General features: G+C 38.0%; 1 protein-coding gene across 9 annotated transcripts in view; it reads left to right on the top strand.

Moving 5' to 3' along the window:
- The window catches only part of Pcdh15 (protocadherin related 15), a 1398279-nt gene that overhangs the window by 1250644 nt on the left and 133500 nt on the right, over positions 1-14135 (top strand). For all 9 annotated transcript variants that reach the window (XM_037199986.1, XM_037199987.1, XM_037199980.1 and 6 more), the window contains 2 exons: positions 3010-3150; positions 4487-4599. In XM_037199986.1, the coding sequence (XP_037055881.1) occupies positions 3010-3150; positions 4487-4599 (254 nt within the window). The remainder of the gene's footprint in view (positions 1-3009; positions 3151-4486; positions 4600-14135) is intronic.

Raw genomic sequence — 14135 nt, 5'->3', positions numbered from 1 at the left:
AATGTGTAACATAAATGAATTGAGAATAGAGCCTTAACTAATTCTAATTTTTTAAAAAAAGGAAGAGAAGGAGCATTCAGTTAGGCATGATGGCACATGTCTATAATCTCAGCACCATGAAAACTGTAGCTTATGAGTGATTTTAGTTACTATGCTGTAGTGCAGATGGAATGGGAACTAATGTTGGTAAAAACTCTGTTTTCGTGCCATGTTTTAGCTCTTTATCATTATGACAACCTGGAAGTTATGCTTCCCAACATGCTGGGAATATCCCAGTTGGGTTTTCCTGTAGCATCACCTTCCCCAAGCATGTTTTATAAATTGTTTTTCCATGTTATTCCCATGTTAGAGGAATATTGCCTTGAAGATGTCATAATCATTAAGTGAGTTGCATGCCTAAGAACCATATTTCAATATAAAATATGTCTAATAATTTTGCTATTTAGATGAGGAAATCTCAGGAAATGAATTCATTTTTAAAACCTTGCTTTTGTCATTTGTAAAATATGAATGGTTATGCTAACTCCTAGATCTATTTTAAATATTAATAGGAGAATAAATATAACACACATATGCTGTTTGGTTTCTAAAACTAGTGTCAGCATCATCAAGAAGCAAGCAGCATTGTCACTGAATTAAAAAAAAATGTGCATAAACTGCACAGACTTGATGCAGTTTCCAATAACTGTGCCTCTTTCACCACACTGCTGGACTTTCCCTCAGCCACTCCGAGAACTTACGGTTCACGTGTAAAATTACTATGGAGGTAACAACTCCTTCTCACAAGAGTTCAATAGTGTTGTGTATTTCTAAAACCTTGAAATATGTAAATATTTACATATCTGTCAGAATGCTTGGGCATGATAGACACTATTAACCCTTAAATTCTCTAATTTATTTATTCAGTTTGTTGACACCCATGGGAGGTCTGCCCCTTTCAGAGCAGAAACAGAGGAGGAATAGATTGAGGAGGGGTGCAGGAGAGGTGGGGGAGGGAGTAGGAAGAGAAGAGGAAGGGGAAACTGTGGTCAGGACGTAAAATAAATAAATTGAAAATTTAAAAAATCTCCAGCTTCCTTGTCTACCGCTTTAAAGGATTAGCTCATGGTCAGCCAGTCTGCATGTTTGGTCCATCTCCCTGCTTCATTCTGTGTTCCCAGTTCTCACTATAGACCTGACTAGCAGAAATGAGCGGCAACCCTGTCACAGATAAGATGCTATGGGATCATAAGATTTATTCTGCTAAGGCAATACACCCTTTGTGTTTTAGTTCTTCCTCACTCAAAATCTGAAGACACGGACGATTACAACACAGATAGCCTGGTCTAATATCTGCCCCTGAAACTTCGTGTGCACAGTAGTCTCTGCTTTTGCATTGCTGTCTTGCCATTTTGGTTTCCTTAGGTCCCACCAGAGTCACCAAGTAAGCTCATCTGATAGCAGGTTAGGCTTCTCTATCCCATATCTCTAAACACCTCCAAATTATTCATTTAAACAGATCCAAAGGCCCAAACCCATGTATGTAGGCTTAGTTCCAGCAGTGAGCCCACTCCTTGTACTGTTTGTGCATTGACTGCTAGTGCATTGCTGTTACAAGACACCTCACATAACAACTTAAAAAGAGGAAGGACTTACTTTTGACTTATGATTTCAAAGTATTTAGTCCTTAATTCATTGGCCCAAATGTACTGGACAAATCCTCACGGTAGTGCAAGAAAAATAGCAAGATAGAAAGTATTGCTTTCAAATACACATTCCCAAGGCCAAGTCTACTAGCTGGAACCACCATCTGAAGCTCCCATAGCCTCCCAAAATTATACCAGATATTGAGAACTAAGATTTCAAACCATGAACCTTCAGGGGGTATTTCATATTTACACCATCACAATAAGTAAACAGAAATGTGTGATACAATTCCAAGTAGACTTAGTGAATAAAAACATCTTAGATACACATCTTAAACAGAACCAGGAAATCATGAGCACAAATTCAGAAAGTGGAAGTCTGTCAAACATCAAGTATCCGAGCATAAGTAACAGCAATGTGTGAGGCAAAAATGAATAGTGAGCTCAAATTAGATAGAAAAAAAAATGAAACATTTTCAAGATCTGATATCACCATGTGAGGAGTCTGGATTTGTGTGTTTGATGGAAAGCGCTAGAGGGTTTTGACCAGCTCTTATGAGAAGAAATTCACTCGTGCTTGTCCACTCTCGCTCCTGCTCCCTCTCCGGGTTTTGTTTGTTAGTTTGTTTTTTCTTTTGACACAGGCTCTCACTCTGCATTCCAGAACGTCCTGGTACTCACTGTGTAGCACAGGTTGGCCTCTTAAGTGCTCTTTCTTTGAACTCACTAGCACTGAGACTGCAAGTGTGAGCCGCCACCCCCCAGCTGAGAGTGTTGATGTTTTAAAGACAATTTTAGCAGAATGGAAGCAGAGAGCCAGATCAGTGTCCAACACAGAAGTGGCTGCAAAATATGGAAGAAAATTGAAGTATGAGTTATCCACAGAAGCTGTGACTATGCAGACAGTTGGTTGTAGATTTTTAGTGGGTAGAGGGATCGGTAAATATTCTTGGGCTTTGATATTCTATCCCTTTCCAGTGGTGCAGCCATTTATCAATAGTGCAGATATACATAAGCAAAAAGGAACCAGCATTCTGGATTTAGATTAGCATAATTAAAATGAAACAACTGTGGCAGAAAGTAAAATATTCAGAGACACTGGGTATTTAGGGAGGCAGACAAGCTGTGGATTGAAAGGAAAGCTGCCTGTGGCAATATACTAAATTTTCCCCTCATAAAAATTACTTTACCAAAGCCTAATTGCAACACACTTCATTGATTAGGATTGAATTGTCCACAGAAAGAAATATCCTGTCACATTTTTAACACGGGGTATGGAACCAGGACAATTTTTCTGTTCTACAAAGCCATTCATCACAAAAGTGAGATTATCTCCACTGATGTTCTTTGCTTTCATCCTGATAGATCAATTATTTCATTTCAGGGTTTGCCTGCAAGTCGGGTGAGGTATAGAGTGGATGATGTGCAGTTTCCATACCCTGCCAGTATTTTTGATGTAGAAGAAGATTCTGGAAGAGTAATAACTCGTGTCAATCTTAATGAAGAGCCTACCACAATTTTTAAGGTCAGTGTGCCATTTTCTTTGTGACATCTATTTGACATCCAGCACTGAGGGTCTTGCTTAATAGTTGTCAATATGATCTTCTTTCTATTTTTCACCTCTTTAATTTTTAAAAATCATTTCTCACTGAAATTTGGAAAATGTACTTTAAAATAAAAGAATCACTTCATATTTTATATATTTGGCATAATTAGATGCTACTACTTGATCTTCTAATGAGAGTCTAGGCTGTACAATAATCATGATATTCAATCTATACTCAATTATATACTGTCCATACCAATCAGCACAACATTATTTTAATGGCTATATGGTGTTCTGCTCTGCAAGTAAAGCATTACATTTTTCTTTGTATTTCTAATGCTACAATAGTAAATCATTGGGTTGCTACTGTGCACCTCTATCATTCTGAAATGACTTGTGTGAATGCTATTGTACACCTGCTTGCAAACCTAAGTGCCTACAGGTTTAAATGCAGAAGCAAAATCATGTATTCTTGACAGATAATGCTTCTAGAAAATTTTAAAAAATAATCTCCATTAACCGAAACTGAGTTGCTTTGTGTTAATAACCTTTAATTTTCACAAGAATGTACATCTCTGTGAAAATGTTTGCATGCCTTAACATAAATATTAGAGCACTTCTTTGTGTATTGTGGTTGTTAAGGGAAAATACCAATTAATACTGCAGTAATAATACATAGATATTACCTTGTACGTCTACAACTTTCCAGTTTATGTATTTGAATAACTCCCACTGTGTACTATGGGCTCTTGGTTTTAAATGGACTAATTGTTTTAAGAGAATACATAACAAAGTGTTAACCATAAAGGTTGCCTATTTTATTCTCTAGAGAAAAACATTTTTACTCTTTAAATTCAGGGAAAATTCACTAGAAAATTATTTTTTTTATGAGTAAGCTAATTATCTTTCTGCTGTTGATACAACTGGATTTAACACCTTTTAAGTAAGTGTGTTGGTGCTATAAAAGTACATTTTTCTTCTTAGAGGCAGCATTGACTGTAGAAATCCATTTAGAATTACATAGAATGAGCATCATCCATATACTCTACAAGAAGTTGATTTTTTTCTTAACAGAGTTTGTAACTCATTTGATTTTTTTCTTCTGGAAAATAAAAATGATATTACCTATCTGGATGTTTATGAAGATTAAGGGAGAATGTGGCATATCCTAACACAATATCTCTCTCCTTGGAGGAAAATGATTAGTTCTTCCCACAACTGGAACCAGGAACAAAATAGCAAAATCTTTGATGCCGTCCATGTTGACATTTTTCTCCTGTTTATAATCTGTATGTGGGTCCTGTCACTTTTCTAGCTGGTGGTTGTGGCTTTTGATGATGGCGAGCCTGTGATGTCTAGTAGTGCCACCGTGAGAATTCTCGTCTTACATCCTGGAGAGATCCCACGCTTCACCCAAGAGGAATATAGGTATGAATTTCTATCAGGTTTTAAAAGACTGAGCTTTTAGTGTGCTTTAGAGGCACTCTCAAAATTGATCTGAATTTACCAATGATGCTGACTTTCAAGTCCAGCTTGATTTTAAAATTAGAATGAAACCTTTGAAGATGTACCGTGATTACAACCGTTTAATATGACGTACTTTAGCAAAGCTTCAACTGATCCTTTATAAATAATAAAGAAGTTTTGTTGAAATATAATCATATAATTCTAAGTAATGAACCCGGGGTAAAAATGGATTTTCAGTTCTCATTGTTGCCAGTATAATGTGACCTCCACCTCTGATGTATGTTCTATAGCAACACTTTCCAAGACATGTGATGTGTGCCTTAATACCATGTTATATATTATAGCAAGGATACTTTCAACTCATCAAATGATAAGAAAATAATTCAGAATAACCAATGAACTGAGGCAGTCTAGGGAAAGTTGAATCAGGTCAGAATCTTCTTACATGTGCTCTTACAATGGCACCAAATGATTGGCTAGGTTTGTTTTTTTTTTTCCTAAGTTACCAATTTCATTAATAGAATCGCATTGCAGTTAGTATCTGTATTAAGACATTGCATAAAACTCTAAATTATTCATTAAGCAAAATATTTTCAATTTTTAAAAACTGGTATTAAACAAGGACACTTAGAAAGGAAAGCTAAATGAACACGTCCTAGAATTCATTTTTTATGGCCGTGGTGGCTAACCATCCAAGATTCTCTAGGGCACCAGCATTATCAGGATCAGATTCCTACCCAGTCTTTCTTAGAGATGTCTTCCTGCTATGTCTGCACATGGCAAAGAAAGCCAACTCCTTGTAAATGTTCCTTATGTGGGCACAAATGTGCATGTGCACATATATGGTGTGACATGCACATATATATACATATATATACACACATATATTCATACATGGTTTATAATTATGTTACCATCAGAAATCCCTATTTTTCTTGCCTTAATCAGTATCTTTATCTAACTTCTAGTTTGTCTCAAGAAAGACTGGATCACTAAATGCCCTGGGACCCCATGTAGACTCCATTATCCCTTGTTTATCCTGATGCTGATGCTGATTCATGGCTGTGAAACATCTGCCTTTATTTTAGTGGATAATCTCTACATTCCCTTTAAGATTGCTGAAGGGTGGTAAACATCCTCACTACAAATACATGAAGCAATATATAATACAGCAATTTTAATCTCAAAATATTCCCAATAAAGTGATTATTGCAAGAGGTTCACAACCCTGGAGTAGAAACAGATGTAACTGTTGTAAACACAGTACACCATGAAAACACAATCCACGAGGAGACAGTAGCACTACTGTGCTGGGGAAACAAGGTGTATAGATGTACAGTCATGCCTGAATACCCACATTCTACTGAGCTGACTTAAAGGTGGTGTAGGAGTTATCCATAACAATACAGATAGATGGCCCACATCTGTGAGTCAGCATCAGCATCACTTAAACAGGGAGGATGGAATCTTCACTGGGTTCCAGAGCATTTGATGATTTCAGTCTTTTCTGAGACAAATTAGAATTGGAAGATGATACTGGTTGAGGCTCAAGAGCAAAAGAGATCTCTGATGACAGTGGAATTCATCGTGGTTTAAAATTTGGATTTGGGTGTTTTATTACTTTTTTTCTTTTCTTTTTATTAAGAGATTTTCTATTCATTTTACATATCAACCATGGATTTCCCCTGTCCTCCCTCCTCCTACCTCCTTCAAGGCAAGGTCTCCCCCTGGGGAGTCAGCAAAGCCTGGTACATTCAGTTGAGGCAGGTCCAATCCCCTCCTCCCTGCACCAAGGCTGAGCAAAGTGTCTCACCATAGGCACTAGGCTCCAAAAAGCTGGCTCCTGCACTAGGGACAAGTCCCGATCCCACTGTCTGGGGACCCGTAAACAGTTCAAGCTAAACAACTGGGATTTGAGTGCTTTATAATTTCAAATAACTTCTTAAGAGTTTGAAGCTACAGCAGGAGCCAAGATACTGGCAGGTGGAGTAAATGAGGACATATCTTGGGAACATCTGCCACCACAAGAAAATTTTATCTTTATAATACCGTAGCTCAAAATCAACTTCCATGATGTAACTCCTGGACAGTCTTCCAAGAGCAAGCACACAAACTATACTAAGTGTATTCTAAGTTCTATGTGAGACAAATAAAATCCCATAGTTAATGTGATGACAAGTTCACTCCCCCTCAAGCCCATAGTTGCTGTCCCTCTCGCTTGGCGGTTCCGGGATGCTTTGTCTCTGGTTTGCACTGGGCACAGTTTTCTGCCATTGGAGATATTTCCCTGTTGAGTTACTTTGAGTGTTTCAAACACCAACGTGACAGATTCACATGGTAGTTTTTGCTAGCTTTATGTCAACTTGATACAGGCTATAGCCATATGGGAAGAAGGAAACTTAACTGAGAAAAATGCCTCCATGCTGTAAGGAAGCCCACAGGGCATTTTCTTAATTAGTGATTGATGTAGGAGGGCCTAGTCCTTTGTAAGTGGCATCATCCCTGGTGGGCTGGTGGTCCTGAGTGCTATAAGAAAGCAGATTGGCCAAGCTCTGGGAATCCTGTTGAAGAGAAGGGGGGAAGGGTTGTACAAGCCAGGGGGGTCAAGGTCATCACAGGGGAACCCACAGAAACGACTGACCTGGGCTCATAGAGCTCACAGAGCTGGACCGACATCTAGGGATCCTACATGGTACGGACCTAGGCCCTCTACGTATGTGCGATAGCTTGGTCTATTTGTGAGACCAGGACCTGTCTCTAAGGCTTGGGCTGGATTTTGGGAATCTATTTATCATACTGAGCTGCCTCCCCAGCCTAAAACAAAGCAGGGAGCTTATCCATACTGCAACTTGATATGGCATGCTTTGTTGATAGCCATGGGAGGCCTTCCTCTTTGTGAACAGAAACAGGGGAGGAATGGATGGGTGGGTGCAGAGGGGATGTAGGGGAGAGGAGGGGATGGGAGGAGAAGAGGAAGAGGAAACTGCTATAGAGATCTAAAATAAATGAAAAATTTAATTAATAAAAAGAAAAGTTAAACAAAATATAGGTACTTGGGATAGAAAAATAAACTGCCTCTTTATATACAGATATTAAATTTTTATAGTATTCCTCAAAGAAAAGAGAAAGAGAGAGAGAGAAGGGAGGGAGGGAGGGAGGGAGGAAGGAAGGAAGGAAGGAAGGAAGGAAGGAAGGAAGGAAGGAAGGAAGGAAGGAAGGAAGGAAGGAAGAAAAAGAAAAGAAAGGAAGCAGTCTGAGCAAGCCATGAGGGAGCAAGTCGGTAAGCAGCACTCCTCCATGGTCTCTGCACCAGCTCCTGATTCCAGATTCCAGCCCTGCCACATGATCTGACTTCCCTCCTTGATGGTCTGTGGTGGGAACTGTAAGCTTCAATAAACCTTTTCCTCTTAGGGTTGTTTATGGTCATGGTATTTTGTTACAGCAATAGAAACCCCAGCTAAGACTTTATACTTCTCCCTGTCTTTGCTGGGCCCCTCACAGACGCTGGTAAAGGAAATTTTCTTGTTCATCCTTGGAAACTCTAATAGGGAAACAAACAAACAACACAACCAGCCATGGAATAAGTAACATTTCCCCTTGAGTAAGATCAGGACATCCTGCCCTTTCTCTGGGCCCCCGCTTGGAGCTGGACTTGTTCCCAGTTAGTAACAGGTGTGCCTCAGATTCTCAGACATTCATGCTGATCTTTGTCTCCTTTGGGTAAAACCTTGAGGCTTTGAGGCCAAGGTCAGGATGTCAATCTGGACATTGTTCATTTGGATTTCTTTTCTATGTGTTCTTGTTCAACACTAAATTTGAAAAACACAAATGTTTTTGTTTAATAAATAATTTACCATTTCCCACTGTGTCTGAATATAAATACCAACTACAAATAGACTCTATTAATAAAATTATTAACTTAGAGAACAAAAAAAAATAATGCCAATTATCTGGTGCTATAATCAAAAACAGTCAGGAGACCTTTAAGAGAGTTCTGACCTTCAAGAACTTTCTCACAGCTACAGAGTCTTTGTGATTGTCTCAATCCTTTGTTATTCTGAATCAAAAAGGGGACTTAGACATCTTGTAACTTGTTTATGGATAGACTCCTATATAAAATCAATGTTACTGATGAAATAGATTCAGTGGAATTTGGTACTGAAAAAAAATGGCCTTGCTTTCTATCAGATACCCAGGAAATTTAGAAAAAATAGCAAATCTGAGCTGAAGGCATTGCTTTGGGATTGGTGTCAATATCTGAATTTAAATGTTTATACAGTGTGCTAGGAAAACCTTAAAACAGTGGGCAGCTCCTCAGCAATCGCTCCAGCTTTGCTGACTTGGGGGACACTCATGGCAGTGTTTCTGGACTCTTCTACTTTCTCATGAGCACACAGCCAAACTGTTTCCTAGGTCCGCTTGCTATTGGGAGTCACCCAACAGGGCTATACTTTTGGAAATAAACTGTGGTACTGAATGGTCTTTACCATGTTTTGGCCTGGCTGAACCATTTTGCCCAGGAATTCCTGAAACACAGAATATACCCAGGGCAACCCTGTCAGCCATTTGTTGACAAAGGTAGAAACACAAGATAAGAAATTTGCATGTCTGTCTTGTACTAGGTACTGTTCTTTTAAATGATATAAATTAACATTGATATGAAAGAATGCATGACATAATTTATTAACCATACTGAAAGTCCTGCTCGGTCATGCTGCAACATTTTCTAGTTTTGTTTTGTTTCCTTTTGGAAGCATTGTCTGTAAGGATGATTCTTGTCATTATATTCTCAGTCACTAGCTGTGGCAATGTTCTTATGCTATTATAGACTACCTGAAAGACCATCCCAGCTGCCTTCTAGTATAGAACCATGAGGTGTTAGATGCTTACTGCCTTTGCTGTCTTACTTTTAAATCCATTCCCTGCCTCGGGAGTCCATGCATGACTCCCAGAGGGCAAAGAAGCATCAATCTCTGACTACCTGAAAGATGCCTGGTGTTTGTGTCACTCCTGGTGGATGAAAACACAAATCCTTCCAGGATCAAATTTTGCAGAGATACAAAATGGTACTGTGTGGATTCTGATCCTGTGGCATGGACTCACCATTTACATGTGGACAATATTTTCTAAGAAAAAAATCGCACTGGGAGCTGGAATACCTGTGGTGGTAGGTTTCAGGATTGTCTCCATTTCCAGGGTTCATGTCTAGGTTCCTAGGGGAAATTTTATTTCCAACAAATGACCACATTTAAAGATGAACTATTCATTTATCTGTCATGAATTTAAACTGAATTCATGACAATCATGGCACCATCTCCCACTAACCCTACTGTTTCGTGTATATTGGAACTGTCACTTAGATCACTAAGTTTCCCAAAAGGAGAACTCAGAAACATGAATGGTGTAGCAATTAAAAGCCACACACTTTGTCTTGCATGGCAATCGGAAATGAGTGCAGCTCTGTGGCAGCCGACAAATGGGCATTTGACCAGGCAGGTGCAGGGACCCTCTCCTCACCTTTTAATTCCATTTAGATCCTCAGCCTATGGGATGGTACTAACACTTTCCAGATAGGCCTTTCTCCATTATGGAATCCCCTCTAATTACCCTCAGAGTCACACCCAGAAGTGTGCTCTTCACATCTCCCAGAACATCTCAGTCTAATCAAGTTTAAAACAAGATTAAGCATGCAATGATGTAACACACCAACGTGACTATATTGAGGCTCCATGATGACCTCCATCCTCATCCCCCCCCCCCTCTTCTACCTTTACCTAAAATAAAGTGCTTAAGGAGCTAGAGGGATTTCATTGCTGAAACATGTCATGCCCTCGATATCTGTCTAGATTCTTTCTCCTTTGTTTTAATTATGACTTATTTTTCCCTTTACAGTGAATAGAGATCAAATGATAGTGCCTACCTTGAGCGCTATAAGTTAGTAGGGTGTGTGTGTGTGTGTGTGTAGCCTCATATCTTTATTTAAACCATTTCCCACAATTTGGCCTACATTTAAAACTAGAATCACCTTCTAATAATTTGTTCTCAAACTTTTCTCCTGTCTTGATCAGCTCAGACCATAGAGACTACCTGATGGACCTGACAATTTATTATTTGGTTTAACAGAAATCCTTGCTACAAGGGTAAATAGGCTGGGTTTTTTTTTTTCATTTTTACTTATTCTGTGTGTATATTTACAGTGGAGAGAGGACATGTGTCACTGTGTGTATGTGTGGACAAATTTGTGAAATCAGTTCTCTCCTGTCATTTCTTTGTGGGTTTTAGGATTCAAACCCAAGTCCTCAGGCTTACAAGGTGACTACTTTTCCCTGATGAGGCTTCTCACTGGCTGAAGCTGTCAAAATCTTTCACTCCCCTTTCAATCTTAGAACCAATGTGAAGGTTAGGGAGTTGTCCATACATCAATACCCCAGTTATTAGATTCATTTTGTTAAATTATTACTGATTCATTCTTCTTGGGGCCTTCAGCTGTTTCATTATTTATTCCCTCGTCTAAGTAGTATGACGAAAACTGAGTTAAAAGCGTTATATGAGAAAAAAAGTGACATAACAGCCTACTGGCCGTTATTGGTAGGTATCCTGACATGGTTTGGGCAGTTTAGGAATGAAAACTCCATGTAATTAGTGTCTTTACTAATGTGGAACATGTATGTAAATTAATATGTATTAAATATGTCCAACTTATTCATTTTCTTTTAATATACAAGCACATAAATAAGGCCTACTTTAACATATATGTTTAAAGTCTACATTAATATCCATTAAATTTCTCTCTCTTTGTTTTCCTTAAAACTTCTCCTAACTAATCATAAATATCTTGAAATTAGCTTACATCTATCAAAATAGTAAAGTCCCGCAACAATTAATTACCAAGGTGAGACTTTAAAAAGCAACAATCTCTTTAGAGGAAACTCCCATGTGAGAGGGTTGGAAGAGAATTTGAGCCAGGCTGGGGGACTTTAAGAGAAATATAAATTATGTACCCAAGCTAAGAAGAGATAGGGAATATTAGGCCCAAACATCCCAACATCCTAGACTTCATTGTGACATTGAAATGAACACTATCTCACTTAAGTGTGTGTCTACATGACAATCAGGTCATCCGTAGGTTATGGTACAAACCTCCCACCTCTGTGTCTCTGCTCTCCTCATCATTAACTGCAGTTTGATGAGGGACACATGTCCTTTATACAAACACCACATGAAATTCCATAATGTGAAACTTAAAGGGTGGTCCAGATGTGCCTTCTGTGGCTGTAGCCTCAAGACGCAACCTAAAGCACAACATGCTCATGTCTAATGAGAGGGTTTCTATCTTTCATTATTTTGCATTTCTTAAAAAGTTATTGCATTGTCATGGATAATTCATCTAACTCATCTCTCCGTTACCCTATGCAAGAATACTAAAATCCTAGTAGTAGTTAAGGTTGGATGGTTACCTGAGAGTGGATGGACTCCTGTAGGTCAAGTGTGTTGGCACCCTGAAGAATGACATTTGATCTTCATCGGAGGATGGCAGACTGAGTCATGCATACACTGGAATTAGCTTGCCTTCAGGTGGAGAGTAAATATCATGGAAAGGTCAACATGTCTAAGATAGACCATGCAGTCTAAATGTGAATATTGATTTTGGGTGGAAAATGCAGTGTCTTACTCCATTTATCAAAAAATTAGTCAAAGACAATGATTTTTAAATTTTCCAAAAAATACAATGCATATATATATATACTTTTTTTAATTTTCCAAAAAATATAATGCATTTATACATATACATATAGCTTTGGTATTCATTTATGATAGAGATGTGCCAATTTATTATTAAATATTTCCAGTTTAAAGTTATAGACAATAAAAACTGTGTATTTTGAAGTATAGTTCTTACAAAAATAAAAATTAAATTTATAACTATATGCAAATAAGAAAAAGATCAAATGTTCCAGACATATTTTTGTTAATTTTTAAAGTATTTTGTTAATCCTACAAAAATATTGTTCTGTTTCTACTAGTATTTAATTTTAATATATGAAACCCAAATAAAAGATAATTATACATAAGAACATCCTGACATTTTCCAAATTTTAAATACTCTTCACTAAAATATAACCTTCACAATTTCCATATTAAAATTAAAAAACTGGTATGCTGCTGATTAATGTGAATTAATTTAATCACTAATGACAGTAAAGACTTATATATAATTCATATTTAAACTCAATCTGAACAGTTTTTGTATTGGGGATTGAAATTAGTATAAACTGAATAAAGAATTAATAGTCTACCTTCTAATATGTAAAAATGAGGAAAATTAAAATTTATAATCAGAGATAGCCATTTTATATGCTAAATTATAAAAAGTAGGAGTAATGCTTTTACAGCAGTCCAGTGAGATTTCATCAGCCGAAGAATTGCAGTTCTGTTCTATGAAGGGACATTGCTATCATTCATGGAAATCTTGATTTACAGACTTAAAGGCCTTTATCCATCAAGAACATGAGTGCAGGGAGAAAACACTGAAGAGATTACAACAGAAGACAGGATCTGTGGAAACTTTCATGTGTAGGGAGTGCTGCTTGCTGACTAAAGCTGCCCGACTTTTGTATAGGTCTGTTGTCCAACATGAAATCTCATATTTCCTGAAGATAAACTGCCATGACTTCTGCCATCACTGTTCAGGTCATCCTCGAGCATAAGAGAGTTTTTCTTTATATTTGAGAAAAGACTTGGGATGTTTGGGGTGAATCCATACACTTTCTCTGCCACTCGGGATTGAACTTCACATCTTCCCAGTTGTAGATGATTTACAGTCGCTTGTGGTTCCCCTTGTTTGGAGCTCATTACTCACAGTTTTAGGGATGGCATCTTTCTCTCCTTGTGTTAAATCTCTGGGGTGTCCTGTTTCCGGGCTCTGGGCGTTAAGTTTCAGAGTTGATCAGCCTAAAGGTGCAAGCTGGGGGACATATGAGCAATATGAAGGGCCTTATTTATATTATTTATTACAAGAGAAATTTCAAAGTATTGAAAGGAGTTAACCAGAAAAAGTCATACTTACCGCTCAGAATGGAAGTCAGATCTTCCCACTGAGTGTGGGCTCGCAATCATGACGTGACCTTTAGTTTATAATGGTGAAGTCATTCACTTTCAGTCTTCCATGGCACTCAGTAGCTGTGCCATTTAATTCATCTTCTGAGGGGTAATTATTTTTTCTTGTAAAATTTTAAAACATGGTTGTGTTCCGTTAAGTCACGCACAGAAAACAAAATCACATGCATAAAAATCGCACGGTAGGAAAAGATACACCAGGCCATTGCAAACAAGAAAAGGCAAGGACTATTATATGACGTTGATGAACGTATAATTAATTCAGAGTCAAGTTCTGAGGGTGCACATGCCCCGTCTCACTAAATAGACTGTAAACTTAAGTGAGAGAGTAAAACTTACTCCTTACTCTATTTTTGTAATGCCCAAAGCACAGTGCTTTT

The sequence above is a fragment of the Peromyscus leucopus genome, chromosome 16_21 (assembly GCF_004664715.2).
Source record: "Peromyscus leucopus breed LL Stock chromosome 16_21, UCI_PerLeu_2.1, whole genome shotgun sequence".
NCBI lineage: Eukaryota > Metazoa > Chordata > Mammalia > Rodentia > Cricetidae > Peromyscus > Peromyscus leucopus.
Note: the sequence above shows the minus strand (reverse complement) of the source record. Positions and strands in the feature narration are given on the sequence as shown.